This window comes from Hyaena hyaena, unplaced genomic scaffold, assembly GCF_003009895.1.
Source record: "Hyaena hyaena isolate Hyena2069 unplaced genomic scaffold, ASM300989v1 scaffold_102, whole genome shotgun sequence".
NCBI lineage: Eukaryota > Metazoa > Chordata > Mammalia > Carnivora > Hyaenidae > Hyaena > Hyaena hyaena.
Genome location: NW_024080734.1, coordinates 2,965,179 through 2,986,139, shown reverse-complemented (window position 1 = coordinate 2,986,139; position 20,961 = coordinate 2,965,179). Strand labels below are relative to the sequence as shown.

The 20,961-nt window shown below is 54.3% G+C and overlaps 1 protein-coding gene across 1 annotated transcript in view; it reads right to left on the bottom strand.

Moving 5' to 3' along the window:
• ERGIC1 (endoplasmic reticulum-golgi intermediate compartment 1) overlaps positions 1 to 20,961 on the bottom strand; it is a 101,772-nt gene that overhangs the window by 8,166 nt on the left and 72,645 nt on the right. The window contains exons 6-9 of the mRNA XM_039235723.1: positions 16,370 to 16,474; positions 11,564 to 11,624; positions 7,305 to 7,405; positions 4,112 to 4,234 (exon numbers count right to left, since the gene is read on the bottom strand). Of these exons, the coding sequence (XP_039091654.1) occupies positions 4,112 to 4,234; positions 7,305 to 7,405; positions 11,564 to 11,624; positions 16,370 to 16,474 (390 nt within the window). The remainder of the gene's footprint in view (positions 1 to 4,111; positions 4,235 to 7,304; positions 7,406 to 11,563; positions 11,625 to 16,369; positions 16,475 to 20,961) is intronic.

The following is a 20,961-nucleotide window of genomic DNA, read 5'->3' as shown; positions in this document are numbered from 1 at the left end:
ATTCTATCACTCATGCTCATGATGTCAACTTGTTTCCTGCTATAACGTGTCTTCCTGATTCCCAGTATGGATGGAGCCACCATATCAAAAAGTCCTGGCGTCCTACCAAGGGCTTCATGGTTTCTGGGGCTTCTGTAGTGGGGACATCCTCAGGAGCCTTTGTTTTGGGAGACGGAGGCTCCCAAGCTGGACGGCGGTGGTGGGGGTGGGGCGGGCGATGTGGTGGAAGCAGGCTATGGAGTCAGGTCCCAGCCTCACCATTTACTGGCAGTGTGATCTCAAATGGCAGTGTGATCTCAGATGAGTTTCCTTAACTCTCTGGGCCTCAGTGAATTCATACGTAAAACAAGAATGAGCTCTACCTTGGAAGGCTCCTGGGAACGTTAAAGAAGACAATTATAAAAGCACCCAGTAACAGTAGAAGCTTAGTAAGTGTAGCTATATAATCGCTTCTTCAAGTAGCCGTCCCTTATATTTCTGAGTATGGACATCCAGGCTATGAACCCCAGTGCTGGATGCAGGGGACGCTGAGGGGAAACAGACTTGCGGCTCATCATAATCAGGCCTGGCGATTACAAAGTACCATCTAAAGGTTGGGCCCAATCGGATACTTTTTGATTTGTGGCTGTTCCTCCCTGATAGAATAAAACACGCAGGGAAAGCGACGTGACACTTCTGAAGTCATCCAGTCTGTCACCAGAACCCACTTGAAGGCACTCCCAAAAAACGGGCTTCAGCAAGTGGCAGTGTCAGGGGACAAATGTGCATGTGTGGGAGGGGGCACTCTGAAGGGGATCACTTGCGTGTTGTTAAAAAACATCTGTTTCTTCCCTTAGTGGTGACGGTTTTTGGAATGGCACCAAGCAGGAGTTTGGGCGAGGTGCCCCGGGTGCCCAGATAGAGGGGCCCCAGGCAGCCTGATGGTGACTCCCAGGAGAAGGCACCCTCCTCCGTTCAGGCTCAGGATGTCCGGGTCCTTTACAGACCACGAGACCCTGGAGGAGCAACCTCGAATGATCCAGGTACTGGCAATGCATCAGGGAGGCCCCGCCCGCCTCTCCCCTCCACACCCACACCCCACCTCATTCCAGCCCACCCACAGCTGCCCCTGCGGTCCCGCAGCCGCCACATGACGACACCCTGGCCTAAGCCCTCTCTTAAGCAGACCCCGTGAGGAGCTATTTGCAGAGGCCCCCATTTGGGGCTTGGGGGGCTTTGCACACAAGTGTTTGATTTTCAAAAGAGAGAAAGAGAAGTCACAGCAGGTGTTTCCACTTCCATCCCGGCCCCACCCCACCCTACTAGGGCTCCCGGGGGTCTTTGTGCTGTGGGCGTCATCCCCACATCTGCCGCCTCGTGACAAGGGGCTTTGAAGCTCCACAATGACGCCATCTGCCAGGGACAGCCGGTTGGCTCACTGTGGGCTGACCCCATGGTTGCCAGGGCGACCACGATGGTGGCGGCGTGGGGCTTCCAGAGAAACCACCGGGCTAACGGTGTTAGGATCCCTCCACAGCACGGTCCATGCTTGGGCAGAGGAGACGCTGATGGCCAAAGGCAGGAGGAGAAGGAAACAGGGTCGTGGCAGTATCTGGCCTCTAGGTCCGGATGGACAGGCTTTTCCCCTGTCACTTCTTGGGACCTCCAGCTCTCAGAAGCCCACCCCATTCAAAAAAGGCCACACGGCCTTCACAAAACATGCTACGCTGGGCACCTCTGCACAGACTACTCCCTGTGCTAACACCCTCTCTCCCTCCCTCACTAGTCTGGAGAATGCCTCTGTATTCTTCACCCTGGGGCTACTCCTCCAAACTTTCAAACAGAAGAGAGTTTCTGCTACCGCAGTGCATAGCTCCCGTGTAGCCGCCCCTGCTGGATGGGCTTCCATTCTTGAGTGGGAGCCTCTCTTCCTCACCAGCGGGGAGCGGCTTGAGGGCAGGGGTAAAGTCAAATTCAGCTATCCCCGTTGCCCGGCACAGGGCCTGGCAGGTGGTGAAGTCCAGCGAAAGTTTAGCAAATACATGAAGTTGCTTCATTTCTCAGCCCCTTGCCAAGGGGTGTTCACACTCCAGGCCTCGGCCATCTGGCGCATAGGAGCAAATGAGAAGGGGACACGGAGATCCTTCTAAACCCTACAATGACACACGGGCACAGGGTTTCTCTGCCACTGTCCATACCGTAGACCCAGGGCCTCTGAGAAGCAGACCACACCTGCACAAACGTACCTACCTGTGTCTTAGTTTCTTACTCTGGGTATGCAGTAAGTGCACTGGGGTAAAGAAAACAACTTGGGGTGCTAGCCCGTGGGACCATGGGTAAAACCACTTGCTCACAAGCTCCCTGGCTTTTGGGCCAAAGGGTCTGTGCATCGCCCTCCCAGCAGCTGGCCCAATCTACCTGTGTACTAGACAGTGTATGCGGGTCCCCTTGGTGTGCCCCCCCCACCCCCGATCGCTATTGTGGGGGGTCTTTAATTTCTGCTCATCTGATAGGACCAAATTGGGTCTCGTATTTTTAATCAAATTCCTCCAGTTTCCAGGGAACTCGGGCATCTTTTCACGGCCAGTAAGGCCTCTTCTACAAACGGTCAAGTCCTCACTCATTTTTCTTCATGGTCGCTTAGCTTTTTCTTTCTGCTTGGCAGGAATTCTTTATATATACGTTCTGAAGATTACTCCTGTCTCATACGTGTGACAAATACCTTTTCCCAATCTGTGTCAGACGGGGGTCTTAGCTTTCTGATGGGTGCCCTCTGCTGACCGGAAGGTTTGCATTTTATGAAGTCAGAGAATGTTGAGAGGCTCCTAAAAGCACTAGGTTCTGCCACCCCTGGTACCCACATGGCTTTCTAGAAGGCAAAGAGCTTCCCTTTGATGACCTCGTTTGAGCCCCGTGAGGTCTGGGAGGCTCCTATTTAGGGGATCCTAAGATGGAGACATTGTTGTGGACGTCTGACCTTTTGGCCTCTTAGCACCCACCCCTCTATTTTCTAGCAACTGACCCCTGATTTGGGGATGCCCACCCCTTCATAATGTTCATCTGGCTGGGGCCAGTGACAGCACTATTTTATCCAGGGCTCAGGTCGAATTACTGGGAAAGAGGCATTTTCCACGAGTGAATTCTATTTGAAAATGAAGCCAGGACAGAGGGAAGCAGGATTTTAAAAAAGGCCTATTCTAGACACTATTTGTGCCTGGATCTAGCCATGCCTGAGGCTTACTGAGCCCTCAAGCCAGCTGGAGGTGGGGCTGTCTTTTCTGTAATTGAGGCCTGACTAATACAAATCTAGTGAGAGCCAGAGATGAAAGACCCAGGAGTAAGACCCCTGCTCTTGACTCATTACTAAAAGTACCAAGAGGTAAAAAACAGAAGGGCCTCTAAGTCTCAGTTTCCAAATCTGTGAGGTATGGATAATCACACCATCTCTTCCACCTCAGCTGGCTCTGGCTTACCAAACATCTCTGGGCCACCTGGCTGAAGCAGGGTGCTATGAGCCTGCTTTTCTGTCCCCAAGGACACTCTGAATGGAAGGCCAGGAAAGAGCACACAGAAATACTCAGTTCTTTGAGAGTATCAAAGAACAATGACATCGACTTGAAGCTGCTTTACAGAAAACTGGACTTGACAGAGACAATGGCAAGAAAGAAAAGAAATAGAGAGAGAGAGATAAAGGGAGAATGAAAGAGAGAAAATAAAGAAAAGAGAACACAAGCAGGAAAGAAAAGAAAAAACCTGACAATATTAGCAGCTATAGTTGGAAAACAGGCATGGGAAAAAAATGAGTCGAACCGTCACTGTAGAATTTCCACAGAAAAGGATAAACCCTGCTAAACCTATAAAAAAAAAAACAACAAAACAAAACACTGGAGAAACTCACAAACATCTAATTGAGCCATAAAAATCTGCTTAGCAAATGAAATTGGTTTGGTGACATACCTCTTTGGAAAATGCTTTCTGGATGACGTGATTCTGATGACATTTCTAAACTTCCTAGGGATCACGACTTCCTGCGTACAGCCTCGGGTCCTGGCCCTGCAGGCTGCATCCTGTTGCTCTGAGAACCAGTGGTGACGCCAAGAGGAAGCCCACGGCAGGTACCCCACCTACTCACCGTGGTGATGAACCTGTATAGAGGTTGCCGTCGCTCTGTGTACTTGACCGTGATGGGGCTAAGGTCATAGCGGAACCAGATGGCGGGAATGATGCGGCCTGTGTGGCTGTAGGCTACGTACTCCTGGGGAGAAAGAGAGAATGGAGATGTGAGAGTCAGATAAATCACCATGTCTCCTGGTGGGTGGGGCTGGGATGCAGGGGGTCCCCTGCCCACCCACAAGAACCCGCTTTCTTCTCTCTCTCTTGCCTGGAGCCGGGACTCTACCAGTTCCTCTCACCCCTTCCCCGGGAGGTTCTGCTCTCAGCATCTGGATGGGCAGCATGCCTGGGGACATTTTCAACCCTTCTTGGCTGCTTGGAAATTGACCCTATGACTTGGAAGCAGCACCACAACCAGAGGGTGGAGATGTAAAAGGACAGGTGTGATCTGGGCTCTGTCTGAGTAAAGGCCTATTTCCCCTTATAACTCCTGGGTATGAAAAATCCATTCATTTACTCATTGACCATTATTATTTTCAATGTTTATTTATTTTGTTTTGTTTTTAAAAAAAAATTTTTTTTTAATATTTTTTTTATTTATTTCTAGGAGAGAGAGAGAGACAGCATGAGCAGGGAAGGGTCAGAGAGAGAGGGAGACACAGAATTGGAAACAGGCTCCAGGCTCTGAGCTGTCAGCACAGAGCCTGACGCGGGGCTCGAACCCATGAACCGTGCGATTGTGACCTGAGCCGAAGTCGGACGCTTAACCGACTAAGCCACCCAGGCACCCCTTCAATGGTTATTTATTTTGGGGAGGGAAGGGGGGGAGAGAGAGAGAGAGAGAGAATGCGAGTGGGGGAGGGGCAGCGAGAGAGGGAGAAAGAAAATCCCAAACAGGCTCCGTGTTGTCAATGTGGAGCCTGACACGGGGCTTGATCCCATCAGCTTCGTGAGATCATGACCTGAGCTGAAATCAAGAGTCAGATGCCCAGAGTCACCCAGGTGCCCCCTACTCACTGGTTGTTTACTGAGCACCTCTCCCATGTGCTGGCCACCCTGCTGGCTGCTGGAGACTCTAAGGGTAGCAAGCCCTGCCCCCTGCCCAGAGCGGGTCAGGGCGTGTCACAATCTGGAAAGGAGGCAGATGTAAAAGAATATCTCCAATCCTGCCACATTCTCGTGCAGTGATACAGAGACACGGAGGGCTGCGGGGGCCCAGAACAAATGAACAATTCTCCCCAGGCTACGTGGAAGGCTTAGTGAAGACGGGGCACTCTAGGCCACACAGAACATCCTCGGGCGCATGTGTGTGCACGTGTGTAAGAGAGATAGTATAAAGGCCACGTGGGGAGTGGGCTTCTTCAAAGAAGGCACACAGAACCGGAAAGAGAGAGGGACCCTACGACAAGGCTTCCTGAGCTGGTACCTGGCTGGGTAGGATTAGAAGGAGGCTAAGGAGCTGAATTAATGTGTGTCCTCTCCGATCTGGGCATTTGCTGGACACCTCTGGGCTACTCCAGTTCGTCTACAATAACTGTAGACCAGACTGAACCACGGGGGTGCCCCCAATCCCAAATGCTAGGCCCCAAGCCCTGAAGCTTCTTCAGGGATGACCCAAGACCTACCGACCCCACCCCCACCCCCCACCAGTTCCCATGGACTGCCACCGGCTCTGACAGGCATGGCCCTGTTTGTTCCCAGAGCAGGCTGGGGCCAAGGCCACAGAGAGAGCTGAGCAAGCTGTCCTGGGCACTGGGCCTCTGCCAAAGCCTCAGGGGAAGGAGCCTTGGGCAAAACAAGATGAGCTTTCTCCCGAGAGAGCTGGTGGGGCAGGGTGACTGTCTGGGTCAACGCCCAGAGTGGAGGGATAGAGGAAAATAAAGAAATATAGCAGCAGTAGGTACCATTTACCCAAAGCTTCCTTTGTGGACAAGGCAGCTTTTAAAACATTGTCTCATTTGATAGCAATCTTGTGAGGTGCGCCATCCCCATTTTACAAATGAGTAAACAGGCACGGCGCGCTTGTGTGACTGGTCCCAGGCCATACAGCCAGCAAGTGACTGAGCCGGGTCTGAACTGGCAGTCTGCTCCAGCCCCATCTCTTCTGCTCAGACCGTATCCATGTTCTTCCAGCCATTAGATGTTAGCAGCACTTGACACTTACAATGAGATGCCCCTCAAGAAACAGTGAGTCGAATAAAGGGAACTCGCTTTGGAAAGTGACACCAGAACATCCACACAGGTAGATCCACACAAAGGGACCTCAAGTCGTCCAGGAGGGAGCAGCTCCCAGACCAACAGACTCAACAGCCTCTGTTCAGACCGAGTGGGTGATGTGACCAAGAGGCCAGGCTCTGGGGCCAAAGGCGAACCCAGCTCTAGTCCCCGCTTGGCCACTTTGTAGCTCTATAACCACCTCTCAGTGCCTCAGTGGCCAGATCTGTAAAATGGGGACAAACAGAGCTGTCATGATGACTGAAAATGATGGTGGAAGTAGAGGGCTTAGCATAATAGCTGACCCCATAATAAGTGCCCAATAAATGGTAGCTACTACTCTATTACTATGATTAACTGAGCTAAACAATGTATCACTTATGAGGGGTTTGGCAGCCCTGGAACAGCAGAAAAAGGAGAGTCCTGGTGACAAAGGGGTCCTCGGGGGGTGCCTCCACTAACGTGTTCCAAGCACTCATGTCCACTGGCAGGGTCAACTCTGGGGAGGCCAGAGGCCGTCACAGCTTGAAACGACTGTTAGTCACCCTATTCCTCTGGCTTGACTGTGCTCTGCTGCCCGCCGAGGCCTACCTGCTTGCTTCTCCATGACTTTTGAGTGTTAGGATCCTAGGACATTCCTGTTAACCAATGGCCAACCGGTGTGATTCAAGGCCCTCATGATTTTGGATAAAGTGCTTGTAGCCCGAGAACCAGAGCATCTGTTGTGCGTTGGCCTACCAGGATCCTGAGGCTAAAGCATTGAGACCAGATGCAAGGCTCTTTCTCAACACCTCACATCCTATCTCCTGGTTCGATTTCCTCCCTTCAACTGTGAGACTGGCCTCTCATCTTTACCCAGGGACAGAGCCTGGCCAGAGCAGCCCCACGGGAAAGGCCCCCAGAAGGCACCCAGCGGGAATTCGCGCAGACACTTGTCGCCTCCGCTTCTGGCCAGCAGAGGGCGCGGTTGCACGCAGCTGGGCCCACCAACCGAGTACCTTGTTGGCCACCGTGTACTGGTAAGAGTACCGCTGCTTGCCACTCTTGTCCTCGTAAACCGTGGGCACGATCTTCAAGATGTAGTCGTGGGAGGCGAGAGCTGCAGGAAGGACACAGCAGGATGAAGCAGGGGTGTAGGCGCTGCCCGGCTGGCAGCATTCTCTACCTCACTTCAGCCCTAAACCTGCTTGGCACTGCCCGGGGGCTGTTTCCAAATTTCCATTACCAGACAACCCCTCTTCATTTCCCCCGCTTTGGACCCCAGGAACTGAGAGCCTCCATCTATCAGGATCTTTACTCCCGCACTGTATATGATGTTAAGATTCTGGAAACCACCCAAATGTCCATCAACAGGGCAACCGTTGAAATGGAGGCACTGGGAGAAGCCAGGCTCCGAGACGTATTGTTAAACGAAAAGAACTAAGTTGCAGAATGGAGTGAATAACCTGTTTCCGTGTACTGGGGGGGGGGGGGGGGGGGGGGGGGGGGGGGCAGGGAAGACTCACTCTGTATGCATGAATATAGAGAGAATTTTCTAGAAGGACGCCCAAGAAAACTATTAGCAATTGTAGCCTCTGGGGAAGAAGACGGGATTTGATAAAGATCACATTTCATGATGCACCCCCGGTCCTATTTGAGTACTGTTGCTTTTGAAAGAAGCTGGGCTTAAAGTCTCAAAAAGAGAGAGCCCATGAGCCAGAAAAACAGCATTTCGGCAGAATTAATTTCTTTCCCCATTTTCAATTAATGGAAGATGAGTTCTCCCTCCACCCAGCCCTGTCATATTCCACTGTGACCCTTACGCACCACTGCTGGATGCGGGGAGGCTACAGAGGCAGGAACCGAGCATTACTCATCTTCTTATCCCGGAACCCTGCATGGGGCCTGGCTCGGAGCGCGCGGTAGCAAGTGCTTACTAAATGAATGAACGGATGGAGGGATGGCTGGTCGGGGGTATGAATGGAAGAACAGATGAATCAGCTTCTGATAAGCATGAGGTAACCGGAATCAAACGCTAGGCGGAGAGAGCTGCCAAGCGTCACCCAGGAAAGGTATGGATTCCCTTGGGCCCTCGGGGATGCTACGAGAAGCCCAAGGACCCTTCTGCTGCTGCCTTCTACAGTCTCGGGTCAGGGATCGTGGATCTAAAACCACACAGGAATTTGGCCTTGTGTGTCTCATCCTGGTCCAGTGGCTGAATCAGTTCTGAGTCCTGGGACTCACTTGCTGTAAGAGGGGAGGGGGTGCAGAGGACAGCCACGGCCTCTTCCTACTAAGACTGCATCTTGGTAAGAAAAGGGCGGTGCTTCCTGAATCCTCTTGAGAGCTGACCCCTCTGAAAACCTCAGAAGAGCCCCGCAGCTTCCGGGCTGAGCCCGTGAAGATCCCAACACCCCAGCATGCAGGGGCCCTTGGCCGTCAGGGGCAGGGGCGGCGCCCAGGACTGAAAAGGCAGACACCTGGTCAGAATCTGCACTTGAGACACAGTGTTCCAAATAGCCATGACCCCAGGCCAAAACCTCGAGGGGAGGAAGGAGCGATTGCCTTATGAAAAATCGCACCTGTAACAGTTCTCTTAAAATCTGTACAAAATACGGACGGTCATAAAAAGGAAAAAATAAAACCCACCCACAAATCCACCACGGGTTCACATTCTTGTGTATAAACTGCTAGACTTAAACTCGTATCCGTATCTTCCTAAAATAGGATCATCCCGCACCTTTTTCTAAGAACTAAACCCCACAGACACCATTTTAGGTCCCAGACGCAGAGAGGAAGCTCTGTTAAGTGTTTCTTTTATTCGCCGCAATATCCTCTAGCACAGTGCCTGGCACACAGCAGGTCTTCAATAAGCGCTTGCTGCCTGAATGCCAGCGAAGGTCTGACACATCGTGGCCAGTGGCTGCACGCAACACCCTGCGCAGTCCCGTGAAGAACGTACTCCACCGACCACCCCCCGTGGCTAGACACGGACGCTGGCCCTCATTTGCACTCTTGTAAACAATGACCTAATGAACGTTATTTTCCTAAATCTGTGCACGCTCTCTTAATTATTTCCTTAGCTTACTCTTCTATGAGTAGAAGCGATGACTCAAAGGCAATGACCATTTTTAAGGCCTTTGATAACGTTTGCCAAATGCCTGGTAGAGACACTGAACCTTATCACACCCACACGGGTTCCTTGTCAGTGGACCCCTGCGAGGGGCTGCTGGCACCCACCTGGTCCGGGCAGGCCCACATACCCTTTCGCCCCCTCCCAACATCTTATGATGGAAAAACTGAAAACACATAAAAAATGGGGCAGCATATTATGTAACCCTACTCCCCAGTTTCAGCAATTAACACACGGTCAATTTTGCTTCATCCCTACCCTACTGTCCACCCACATACACTTTATTCTGAAGCAAATCCCAGACATCACATCAATTCATCCACAGATATGTTAGTTATGTCTCCATAAAAGATAAAGACTCTTAAAACACAAAACACAACAACCACAATGTCATCATCGTGGCGAGAAACATCAACAATTACTCCTCAGTAGCTTCACGGGGTGGTCTTGGCTAGGAGGGAGACAGGTTACCACAAGTGGGGGTTACTTTAGACAAGCTGGTCAGGGGGGGCCTCTGGGAGGTGGTGGCATTTGAGCAGAGACCTTCATGACCAGAAACAGCGCTCAGAGGGAAGGTCTGGGAGCAGGGGTGGGCAGCGAAGGCAAAGCCCCGGCAGGGACAGCAAGCTGGAGGGCTGAGGGAAGGAAAGCCAGCCCTACGCCTGGCTGCCTGTCGTCTGATCTAATGCACTTTCCTTCCCACGGAAGCCACCCCGAGATGGCTTTTGTCACTAGCCCTGGAGCAGGCAGGGGCTTCTGCCCATGCCCTCTGGTGGCGGGCACACTCTGGGTCCTTCTCGCTCGGTTCTATTTCGGTGGCAGGCAGGCAGCCGAGGGGTCCGCGCTAACTCCAAGAGTTGGGGTACAGCGTGCTGTCTTTACACAGCACTGCAACGACTGCCCCACCACCCACAGGGCCATGGGCCTCTGTGACAGTCAGAGATGTGCAGGAAAACAAGCAGGCGCTGCTCACACTCAGAGGCTGCCGGGGGCGGCAGGAACGGGCACGCACCCGGGGGGAAAGAACTGGAGAATGTAAATAAAGCAAATACCGTGGATGTCACGGGCATTACTGGAAGGTAAAACACCAGAAAGGACAGACGCTTTCCACAAGAAGACAAGGCCTCAGGGAGCACAGCAGAGCTGCTAGACGGGCCAGCACGCCTCTGTCACCCCTGGAAAAACTGTGCCACAGCTGTGGTTACACAACGACGCCAAGTGCCAAAATCAGAAGGTAAACTGCCGACTGCTTGCTTTGGAAAAAAAAAAAAAAAAAAAAAAAAAGGCCTCTGCTGATGGACCAGGGTTCAGGGAACACAGAGAAATGAAAAGTGTGATTTGTTGCGGGGGGGTGGAAGGGGAGGGGGGCGGAGGTCATGGACAGCTGTTTTCTTTTGTTTGAATTTCTGACCATCAGAGAGAACGGTGTATTTTAAGAAATCCTGAGAAAAGCCTGAGGGATACAAAAGGGGAGCTCAGGTGAGCAAGTAAGTCAAGGTAACAGGACCCAGTGGAGGAATGCATTTAAGCAGACCCGCCACCCGGACCCGTTCTGTGCCCCAGGTGTGTGCACACGTGCGTGTGTAGGTGTGTAAAAATTCATTAGATGAGGCAACAGACAGGTGTGTGTGTACCTGTGTCAACGGACACAGAGCCCTCTCTAGTTGGGGCCAAGATGCCATTGGCGGAGCGGGTAGACGGCTCAGGGAGGGGGCACTGGCCGGTGGCAGGGGCTCAAGCGGGAAGAGGGCGTGGGGTTAGGGCGGTGGCCCAGGTGGTCAGACCCGACTGGGCCATCCACAGCCCTGTTCCCGCAGTGCCACCGGAGCCAAGATAAATTCTGGCTCTGCCGTCACTCCCTGTGGGATCTTACGTGATTCTATCGCCTCAGCACAATTATGTGCATGACGACAACTGGTGATAATAGCAGGTATTCACTGAGCACTTACGATGTGCCTAGGGCTGTCACATACTCTCCCCAGGGGGACAGGTCCCCTTTTGTAAGACAAGGGCTGGCGCCCCCCTTCTCGCAGGCCAGCTGTGGGAACGAACGAAGCATCTACAGCTCTGCTCACAGGGAGTGCTTGATAAATGTCCCCTTCTTCTCCCCCTTTCCCCATCCCCAGTTGGGACACGGGCACGTACGGTTGGAGGTGAGTCTGTCTGCTCCCCCGAGAGCGTTGAAAGCTCCATGGACATTCTGGACCTGTGGAGAAGAAGCACAGTGAGGGGGCTGACCCCGGGATGCCGCCACCTCCAGATCTGGCCCTGGCCGTGAGGGGCCGGCCAGCTGCAGCCTGGTGTAGGGACCTTACCCTTGTCTCGTAAAGAAGCTGTGGGAGCAAGACAGAGACACGGGACGGGCCTGGTGCATGGTAGGCACTAGCTTCCTTCCCGTCTCGGGTACCTAGAACGTGCCACTCAGTCCTGCGTACTTCTAGTCATCTCATTTAGTGCCCCTAGTGATGTACTGTTGAGCCCATTTTACAGAAGAGCAGAATAAGGCTTGGAGAAGCATTGAAACTTGTCCAGGACCACACAGCTGACAACTGGCTGGGCCAGACTCCGAATTCAGGTATCTGACCTCAAGCCTGAGCTTGAGGAAATCCAAGTGCAGGGGAGTCGAGGTCCCACACCTCCTCCTGAGATCCTCTACAGCTCACAACTCTCTGAGGACCCAGGGCTGCAGGCCTCCCACTGCCATCTGCTATCAAGAACACACAGCAGTTGTGAAGAGCGCTCTCCTCATGGCCGCTGACCCAGCTGTGTGCCTTTGGCAGGGCCTGCTACGCAGTGGGGCTGAAGGCCACATCCTACCTCTTTTCTGAGGATGAGGGGAAACCACATCAGCCATAGGAAAATCTAAAGCAGGCCAAGGCAGGGGGCACATGGGGCATGCTACCACGGACATGGTTAATAGGAGCTGCCAAGCTAGGCATGCCGGAGGGCTTCCTGGAGGACGTGACATTGACAACCAGGAAAAGTGAGAAGTTAACCTGGCAAGCAGCAAGTGTGAAGGCACGAGCCTGGAGACTGAGGCATCAACAGAGGCCCGTGTGGCCCCAGAGGAAGGGGGTGAGGAGCAGGAAGCAGGGAGGTCAGAGAGGTAGGTGGGAACAGGGTCCTGCAGAGAGGGCCCCTTCTGGGACAGTGGGAAGTAGCTGGGTGGCCTGATCTCTGATCCTGGTCTCAGGAGGCTGACGTATATGGAGCACTTACCAGAGCGGCACACCCTTAACAAGCCCCAAGGAAAGGAAGGTCTGTCCCGCGCTGCCTTGGGGAATGGCCATCTGAATACTTGGCTTCTTGCCCGAGAAGATGGTGGTTGTGGACACGAGAGCAAGGGTGTTGCCTCCCACAGCAGCGTGTCACGACTCTACGTCACCTGCATTTGTATGCTCACTGGATCACTTTCCGTTTTCCCCTCCCGGCGGCAGGCTCCCCAAGGGCAGGGACCATGCCTGTCCTCCGCAATATGGACAGGGCACATCAGGTGCCGAATAGGTGCTCCGGAAATACTTGTGGCACGGATGCTGGATAACGGATGGCTGGATGGAGCCCCAGCTTGTTTCTTTCGCTTAAAGAAAATCCTGTTTCGACCATAACCATGAGCAAGCGGAAGGCTGCTACTGTCCTGTCCTGCCAATGGCCAACTGTTATCTCTCCCACCCGCCTGTCCCCTCCTCTTCTCCCCGCTACCCTGCCTCCGTCCGCTGTCTCCCCTGGCCCTGGCTGCAGCCCTTCCGTCACCTCCCCTGGCCTCACGGCCATCCTCCACGGCAGGTGGGCACTCTGACACCCCATCCTCCCTGAATCTAGAAAAAGTCGGCCCTCCGCTCCCATTCCGGGGCACGTCCACAAGCTCTCTGCCGCCTGAGGAGTGCTGGCTTCCAGGCCTCATCACAGAACACCATGCTGCCCATGGTGTTCTTCTAACCTCACTTTAGAAACTCACTTCTTCTAAAATCACCTTGAGGCTCTTTTATGTGGAAGTGACCAGCTGGGTGTGTCCCAGTCACAGAGCGGGAGGGGGGAAGACGCCCGTGCCCATGAGGCTTCCCTGCGAGCTTGGCCAAACCCTCCCCGTCAGGGCTTGACTTACACGTCACCGGAGAGCTCACCTCCCTGACCTCCCAGGCTGGGGGGTGCCCTGGGCCTGCTCCCACACCACTGCCCAGAATCCTACGCCTCTCGTCCATAGCCCTCCTTGCCCTGTATCGTCACGGTTGATTACTGGATCGCTTCTTCTTTTGGGAGCACGAGCCCTGTATCGTTTACCCATCGTGTAACCCCAGAGCCGGGCACCGAGCCGGAATTTCAAGAGGGTCTGAGGAATCCATGGCTAGAGGAGGTGCAGCGGTAGGAGGCCTGGGGCCAGACACCTGGTTTCCTATCAGCTGGGTGACCCTGGGCAAGCCACTGAGCCCCTCCGACCCAGTGTCCCCACCAGGAAAGATAAATGCCACCCAGCCTCCTTGAGGGGAGTTTTTGTGAGAATTAAGCAAGACGTCACCTGTAATGCTGAGGTGGAAAGGGCAGGCTGCGGGTGTCAAAGCCCCTGCAGGAAGGAGTGTGATGTGCCACAGACACTGGGGTGACTCCTGCCGGCACAGAGCTGAGTGGCCCGTCTCCATTTCCATGTGGCCACCGGGGCTCACGGCGACCCCTCCCAGGGTGGTGGTGCGGCCCAAGGCAGCTAGGACACCGCCCAGCGCCGAGTATACGGAGGGCCACTGCCGGACACGGGCTTGCGGCTTCTTAGCTACCGTCCCACCGGGGTCCTACTGTCTCCTTCATGGCCGTGTGAACCCCTGCAGGGGCTGGCAGCATTTTTTAAAAAAACTTTTTAATGTTTGTTTATTTTTTGAGAGACAGAGAGAGAGACAGAGTGTGAGCAGGGGAGGGGCAGAGAGAGAGGGAGACAGAGAATCGTGCAAGCTCCAGGCTCCAAGCTGTCAGCACAGAGCCCGACGTGGGGCTTGAGCTTGCAGGCCACGAGATCATGACCTGAGCCGAAGTCGGGCGCTTAACCGACTGAGCCCCCCGGGTGCCCCGGGGCTGGCAGCATGCTTCGTCTTGCAGGGCTGGGTGCAGAGTGAGGGTACAAAGGGCAGCAACAGTGGTAACATCTCATTTCACCGACCACTTACTTTGTGCCTGCCCTGCTCTAAGCTCTTTAGGTGCCTTAATTCGTTTTATCTTCACCACAATCCTATCAGGGGGGTACTATTACTAATCCCATTTTACAGATGAGATGACTGAGGCTCAGCAGGAATAAATAATTTATCCAAGGTCACACAACTAGTCAGTAGTGGAGCCAGGGTTTGTATCCAGAAGGGCAGGCTGGGGAATGCCCACATGGCAACCCCATGAATGCAGAGATGGGACGACATGGGTGATGAACCAGGTGTGAAGTTGGTCTGCAGTCCTGGGGCAGGCTGAGCGTGTAGTTAGGGAGTCTGGCTCCTGGCACTCAGGGAGGCCGGGACTTCTCTGTTCCTAAGCCCTGTCTCCAAGAGGAAAAATCTCTGTGGCTTCCAAAGGGACCGGGGAGGTGATGACTGGGCCACTCGGGCTGGGCACAAGGTGCCCACAGGGAAAGAAGCATGAGCCATGTGCAGTGGAGAGGGGAGGTGTGAGCACGTGTGTGTGCTTGAGGGGCCGTGTGCCCTCAGGAGGGTGCATGGGGACACAGTACCAGCAGACGATTGATTCAAACTCGGGCTCCCTCCCTGTGCCTCAATTTCCTCACCTGTAAAATGGAGGCAATAAAGTACCCACCTCTCGGACTGCTAAGCATGAGAGAAGGCCAAGCTTATAAAGAAGGGCACCTGGCAGGTCCACGTGAGGGGGGCAGTGCGGGCACGTGTGTGTATGTGAGATGTTCCAACGTGGGTGAGTGGGTGAGTCTGTGCCTCTCTGGGTGGTATGTGTGTGTGTGCTGTTTGTGCAAGGGTCTGAGCATGTGATCATTTGGTATGTGTGGTTAGGGATGGATCTTAGGGTATTTGTACGAGCACAGGCATGTCAGGGCACACCTGTGTGTCTGACAAGTGTGTGTGATGAGTGTGTGTATATTAAGTGGCACAGTGGTGGGTGCGCTGGGCTTGGGGACCTATGTGGGCCTCCTGCGCATGCCACCATCCCTGGAGGGACCCCATCCTCCAGCACCCCCAACCAGGATCCAGGATTCTCATCAAGCAAGGCCCAGGGGCAGGACCCAGCACTGTGGCTGCAGCAAGTACATCCCCGCTCTGAGCCTCAGTTCCAGAATCCACCTTCAGGCCCATGGTGAGCCGTAGAGAAAAGAGAGAACATCCAAGCTCCCTGCCTGCAGCTGGTGGAGAGCGGGGTGGGGGAGAGGGGTGCAGGGGCTCAGTCCCCTCGCACGGCGGCCGTGAGTGCAGAGCTGCTGGGCCCGGCCAGCTGAAGGCGGCCCTCAGCATCACAACAAGGACCGTGAGAAGGCTTCATCCCCTGTGTTCCCCCTGCTGGGTGGGCATGGGCACTGGGCTGGAAGACAAAAAGGCCCATAGAGGCAGCAGGCTGGACCCTGGCACCAAATCGGCCGGCAGACCCTGGACAGGTGGCTCCTCCGGGCCCAGCTCCACAGCCGTAACACGTGGTGCCCCCCTCCCCCCTCCTTGTGCCTCGGAAGGCTGCGCCAGCATGGAGAAAGCACTAGCACTTAGTACTTGCTCATGAAAACCAAGTCCTGTCCCCAGACTCCAGGCCTCAACACGAGGTTCTCAGTCCAGTGCACCGTCAATAAAACTGCAGTCGCAAGTCCAGAAGGACTAATATGGAGGAGCCGTCTGACGGAGCAGAGGCTCGGGGGCTGACCCCCCCAGCATCCTCTCTCTGCCCAGAGAGGGCCGAAGCCTCCATGTGACATGGCCCCCTCGCTGTACGCCCACCCCAGTCATGTAACCTTGCGTGTGCCCTGCTCACCTGCAGCGTGTCCCCAAAGGAGAGCTTGTGGATGACATGGGTCATGTCCGGGTTCTGAGGCTGGGCTGTGGCACTGTGTGTAGACACGTGGAAGTTGCCTGGGACCTGGAGGGGAGATACACATTTCAGGAATGTCGCTGGCTGCCGCAGAGGGTGGGGGGCGGGTCTTCGCCCTGCTGTCAGACAGATCTGGATTTGGTTCCCAGCCTGGTCCACGCCATGGGACTCTGAAGGAGCTACGGCCCTTCTCTGAGCCTCAGGTTCCTCATCCATAGAATGGGCACAGTAGCAGAAGCTACCCGAGGGGGCTGCTGGGATTATGGTATGAGGGGATACGTGCGAAGCCTCCAGTGGGACCCCTGGCACGGGCCACAGTTCGAAATGGCAGCCACCCACCAACTTGCTGGCCGCCAGCCCCATGGCTGGTTGGGGGCACGACCTTGGCCCATGGACCAACTGAACCCCCTCAAAGTCCAAATCAACACCACTACCATCACCCTAGTCCGGGGCATCCTTGAAGGCAGGACTGTGGTAGCCTCCTTTCCTCCCTGGGCCCTGAGGAGGCACAGCACAGCCCAGGAGAGGTGCGGCTGTCCTGTGACAAGGACCTCCGTGCATTCTGCTGGGGCATCTCTGTTGCGCTGAAAGGCCCCTCCTCCACCAGGCTCCCCAGGCCAAACCCGTGGTGTCATCCTGGCCCTCCGTCTTCCTCCCACACCTGACCTCCTGCTCACCAGCAAAGGCCGGCAGCTGCACCTGACCTTCTCAAGCCTCCCGTGCTCCCCTGGGGCAGTTTCCCCACTGGGCTCCCAGCGTCCACCCCTGGCACCCCAGGCCCTTCCCCAACAATGGCATAGGGGTCCTTTTGAACCCTACATGTGACTGTGTCTCTCCTCTGCTCACAACTGCCTCTGTGTCCTCCCTCCGGTCTTCTGGCCAGGAACGGTGCCGGGGTCCTACCTCGGTCCTTCAATCCTGTGACCCCTTCCTAGAACCTTTTTGACATGGCTCTCCCCTCCCTGGTTTCCTGCAGTCCTCTGCTCAGGGAGCGTCCTGACCCCCGGTTCCCCACCACCTCTGGTCTGCTAAAGCACTCAGCGGCACTTGCCCCTTTCATCTCGTTCTATTCTGCTTCCTCCCCGGGGAACATACGCTCCACGCTGGTAGGGACTTGTGTCTGATTTCCTCTGCATTCCCCAGACCCTGGGAGATGCCTACTACATTATGTACTAGATGAATGAACAAACCGAAGAATGACATTAATTCTTAAAATAGCATTTGTGGGGCATCTGGTGACACAGTTAAGTGTCTGGCTTTGATCTCAGGTCAGGAGCTCATGGTTCGTGAGTTCGAGCCCCGCCATCGGGCTCTGGGCTGATGGTGCAGAGCTTGCTTGGGATCCTATCTCTCCTCCTCTCTGCCCCTTCCCCACTGGAGCTCATGTATGCGCTTGCTCTCTCGCGCATGCGTTCTCTCTCAAAATTAATAAACGTTAAAAATTTTTTTAAATAAAAAAGTAAATTCTTTTTTTAATTTTTATATGTTTTACTTATTTCTGAGAGAGAGAAAGAGAGAGAGAGAGAGAGAGACAGCGTGAGCAGGGGAGGGTCAGAGAGAGAGGGAGACACAGAATCTGAAACTGGCTCCAGGCTCTGAGCTAGCTGTCAGCACAGAGCCTGACGCGGGGCTCGAACCCACGAACCGTGAGATCATGACCTGAGCCCAAGTTGGACGCTTAACCGACTGAGCAACCCAGGCACCCCCAAAATAAGTAAACTCTTAAAATATCATTTGTGGTTCTGACATCTGATAATTCCTATTTTACAGAATAGAAAACTAAGGCTTGGAACAGTGAAGACACTTGCTAAGAAACCCGTCTGGAGCTGTGGTGTGAACTGATGGATGCTGGCCTCCGGACTACGCACCCCGAAGCAGGACATGACACTCCCTCCCACCATGTGCCTCAGCAGCCCCGGGTTGATGGCCACGCACAGTCATCCTTTGGGATGTGGTTTGGGGAGGTCAGCCCAGACAAGGATCTGACCCTGGACAAGCCTGGAACAGAAAATGAGACTGCGTGACCTACACCGAACCAGAGAGATGTACAGACCGTGGAGGCCGTGGGGATGGCCCCCAGCTCAGTGGGGAGTGTTCAGAGAGGGCTTCCCAGCAGAAGAAGCTAAGGCTTTGAAAAGGAGTCTGCATTACTGGGGAAGAGGCGGAAAGGCATCAGAGTGAATGGATCAGCATGAGCGAGCACGGAGGTCAGAAAGTGCCTGGTCGGTGGGCATGCGTAAGGAACTAGAACAGCCCGCAGGGGGTGGTAGCAGCAGAAAATAAAGAGGCAGAAGAGGGAGATGGGACTGTTCAGTAAAGGCCCAAATGGCATGCTGAAAAATGCAGTTTATTTTATTCCAGTTCAATGAAGGTTTGGTGAGCTGCATTAGAGGAAGGACTATGGCTGACAGCTTCCGGCTGGGCAACAGTCCACCAAAGTCTACTTATTTGGGAAGCACAAAGCTGTGGGCTGCTCAGAGCACTGTTCCTGTCCTCACTCGGGCCTGGGCTTTGGACTCTCCTGGAAGCTACCAGGCTGACAGGGTATGGCCTGGCCACGGCTCAGGGGCCAAATTACCCATGGCAGAATAGCAGCTGAGCTCCACACTCCAGTCCAGCCCCACTTCCCAGCTGGGGTGCCTTGGGCAAGGCCAGTAACCTCTCTGTGTGCCTCAGTTTCCCCATCAGCAAGATGGAGATGTGAACCGCAAATGGTTAGTGGGTGGATTAAACAAGGTGCGGGGTGCAAAGCCAGTGGTGGCTCTTATTGGGCTGGGTTCCTGGCATGAACGTGTTCGTCCTCAGAGCCAAGATAGAAGAACTCCTAGAAGATAGAACCACATGTACACAGGCAGGGCATGGGGAAAGGCCCACTGTGCCTCATAAATATTTTTAACCTTGATTTTTACTGATATAAACAATAACGTATACATTTACATTATAAAAAAGGCACATGATTGAGGCGCCTGGGCAGCTCAGTCGGTTAAGTGCCTGACCTGGGCTCAGGTCATGATCTCAGGGTTCACGAGTCTGACCCCTGCATCGGGCTCTGTGGGGACAGCTCAGAGCCTGGACGCCGCTTTGGATTCTGTGTCTCCTTCTCTCTCTGCCCCTCCCTTACTCGTACTCTGTGTGTCTCTCTCTCTCAAAAATAAAAAAAAAGTTAAAAAAAATTTTTTTAATAAAGGCACACAATCAGGTGAGGACTAAAGGTCCCGCTGTCTGTCATCTCTGGAAGACACCAAGAGTGTCTGGCACGTGTCCTTTGGCACCTTTCCATGAAGCGAGGGACACGGGGCCTCTGGTGGGCAGGGTTCCGAATGGGGTTCGGAGCCTGGGCCTCACGCTCCCAGAGTGAAGTGAGTCAAGGAGGCTGCCTCCCCGCGAGGCTGTGACTCAGTGGCCCGCTCCCCCTCCGCGAGGAGCCCATCACAGGTGGCTGACTCATGCCAGCACACGCTGGGCTGAAGAAAGAAAAGACGACGCTTTTAGAGCCTGTGACTTAGGAACCTACGTCAGTGTCTCTGATAGATTTTAGAAGCATATAGATGGAGCCAGGCCCGAAACCCAGGCTCATCTCGCCCTCCTCCTGGGGGCCGGGTGATTAAGTGAGGAGTCTGGGCCGCTGGGGGCTGCCAGGGCGGCTTGGAACGCGCCAACTTGGACATCTGACTGCTGGCTGCCTTCCTGATGGACAGATAAGGAAGCCACGGGGCAAGTGTAAGCCTGATGCTGGGAGATAAAGGGGTGGGGGCCAGCTGCCAACCTCGCCCATCACCAGGGCACACTGTCGCTGCTGCCTTCTGGTCTGAGCGCCCCTGACCGAGAGCTCCTAGGAGGCGGGAACGCTGAACACAGGCGGAGCTGGAGTCTCCCTCCCTGTGAGTGTACAAGGGCAGAGGGTGGCCTGGGCTGTGACCTGGAGTGCATGCATACAAGTGGTCGTAGCTCGTGTGACCAAGACGCTGGCGAGAAGCAGCAACAGGGGGTGCAGGGGGAGAGCAGGGGCTCTCTCTCTCTCTCCCAGCTGCCTGGGTTCAAAACCTACTTAATCTCTTCTGCCTCAGTTTCCTCAGAGCTGCTGGAAGGAGAAAATAGGTTAATAGGGGAAAGGGCCAGGAAAGAACCCAAGAGGTGGTAGCCATAAGGCGAAGGCCAGCTTCACACTTTCCTAGCATCCCGGCCCTCGCCAGCCAGAGACCAATTTCTTGAGCACCCTCCATGCACACCTGCGCCCAGGTGACGGTGGGCCGGCTGGTGAAATCACAGGTACTCCCACTGATGCAGATAAAGCAGGCCAGGGAAAGGGCACCGAGGCATGTCCTCATCCCCGCAGTGTTAAGTGCTCTGTATTTTTTAAATATTTTAAAAATGTTTATTCATTTTTGAGAGAGACAGAGAGACAGAATGTGAGCGGGCAAAGGGCAGAGAGAAGGAGACACAGAATCTGAAGCAGGATCCAGGCTCTGAGCTGCCGGCACAGGGCCCGACGCAGGGCTCGAACCCATGAACCGTGAGATCATGACCTGAGCGAA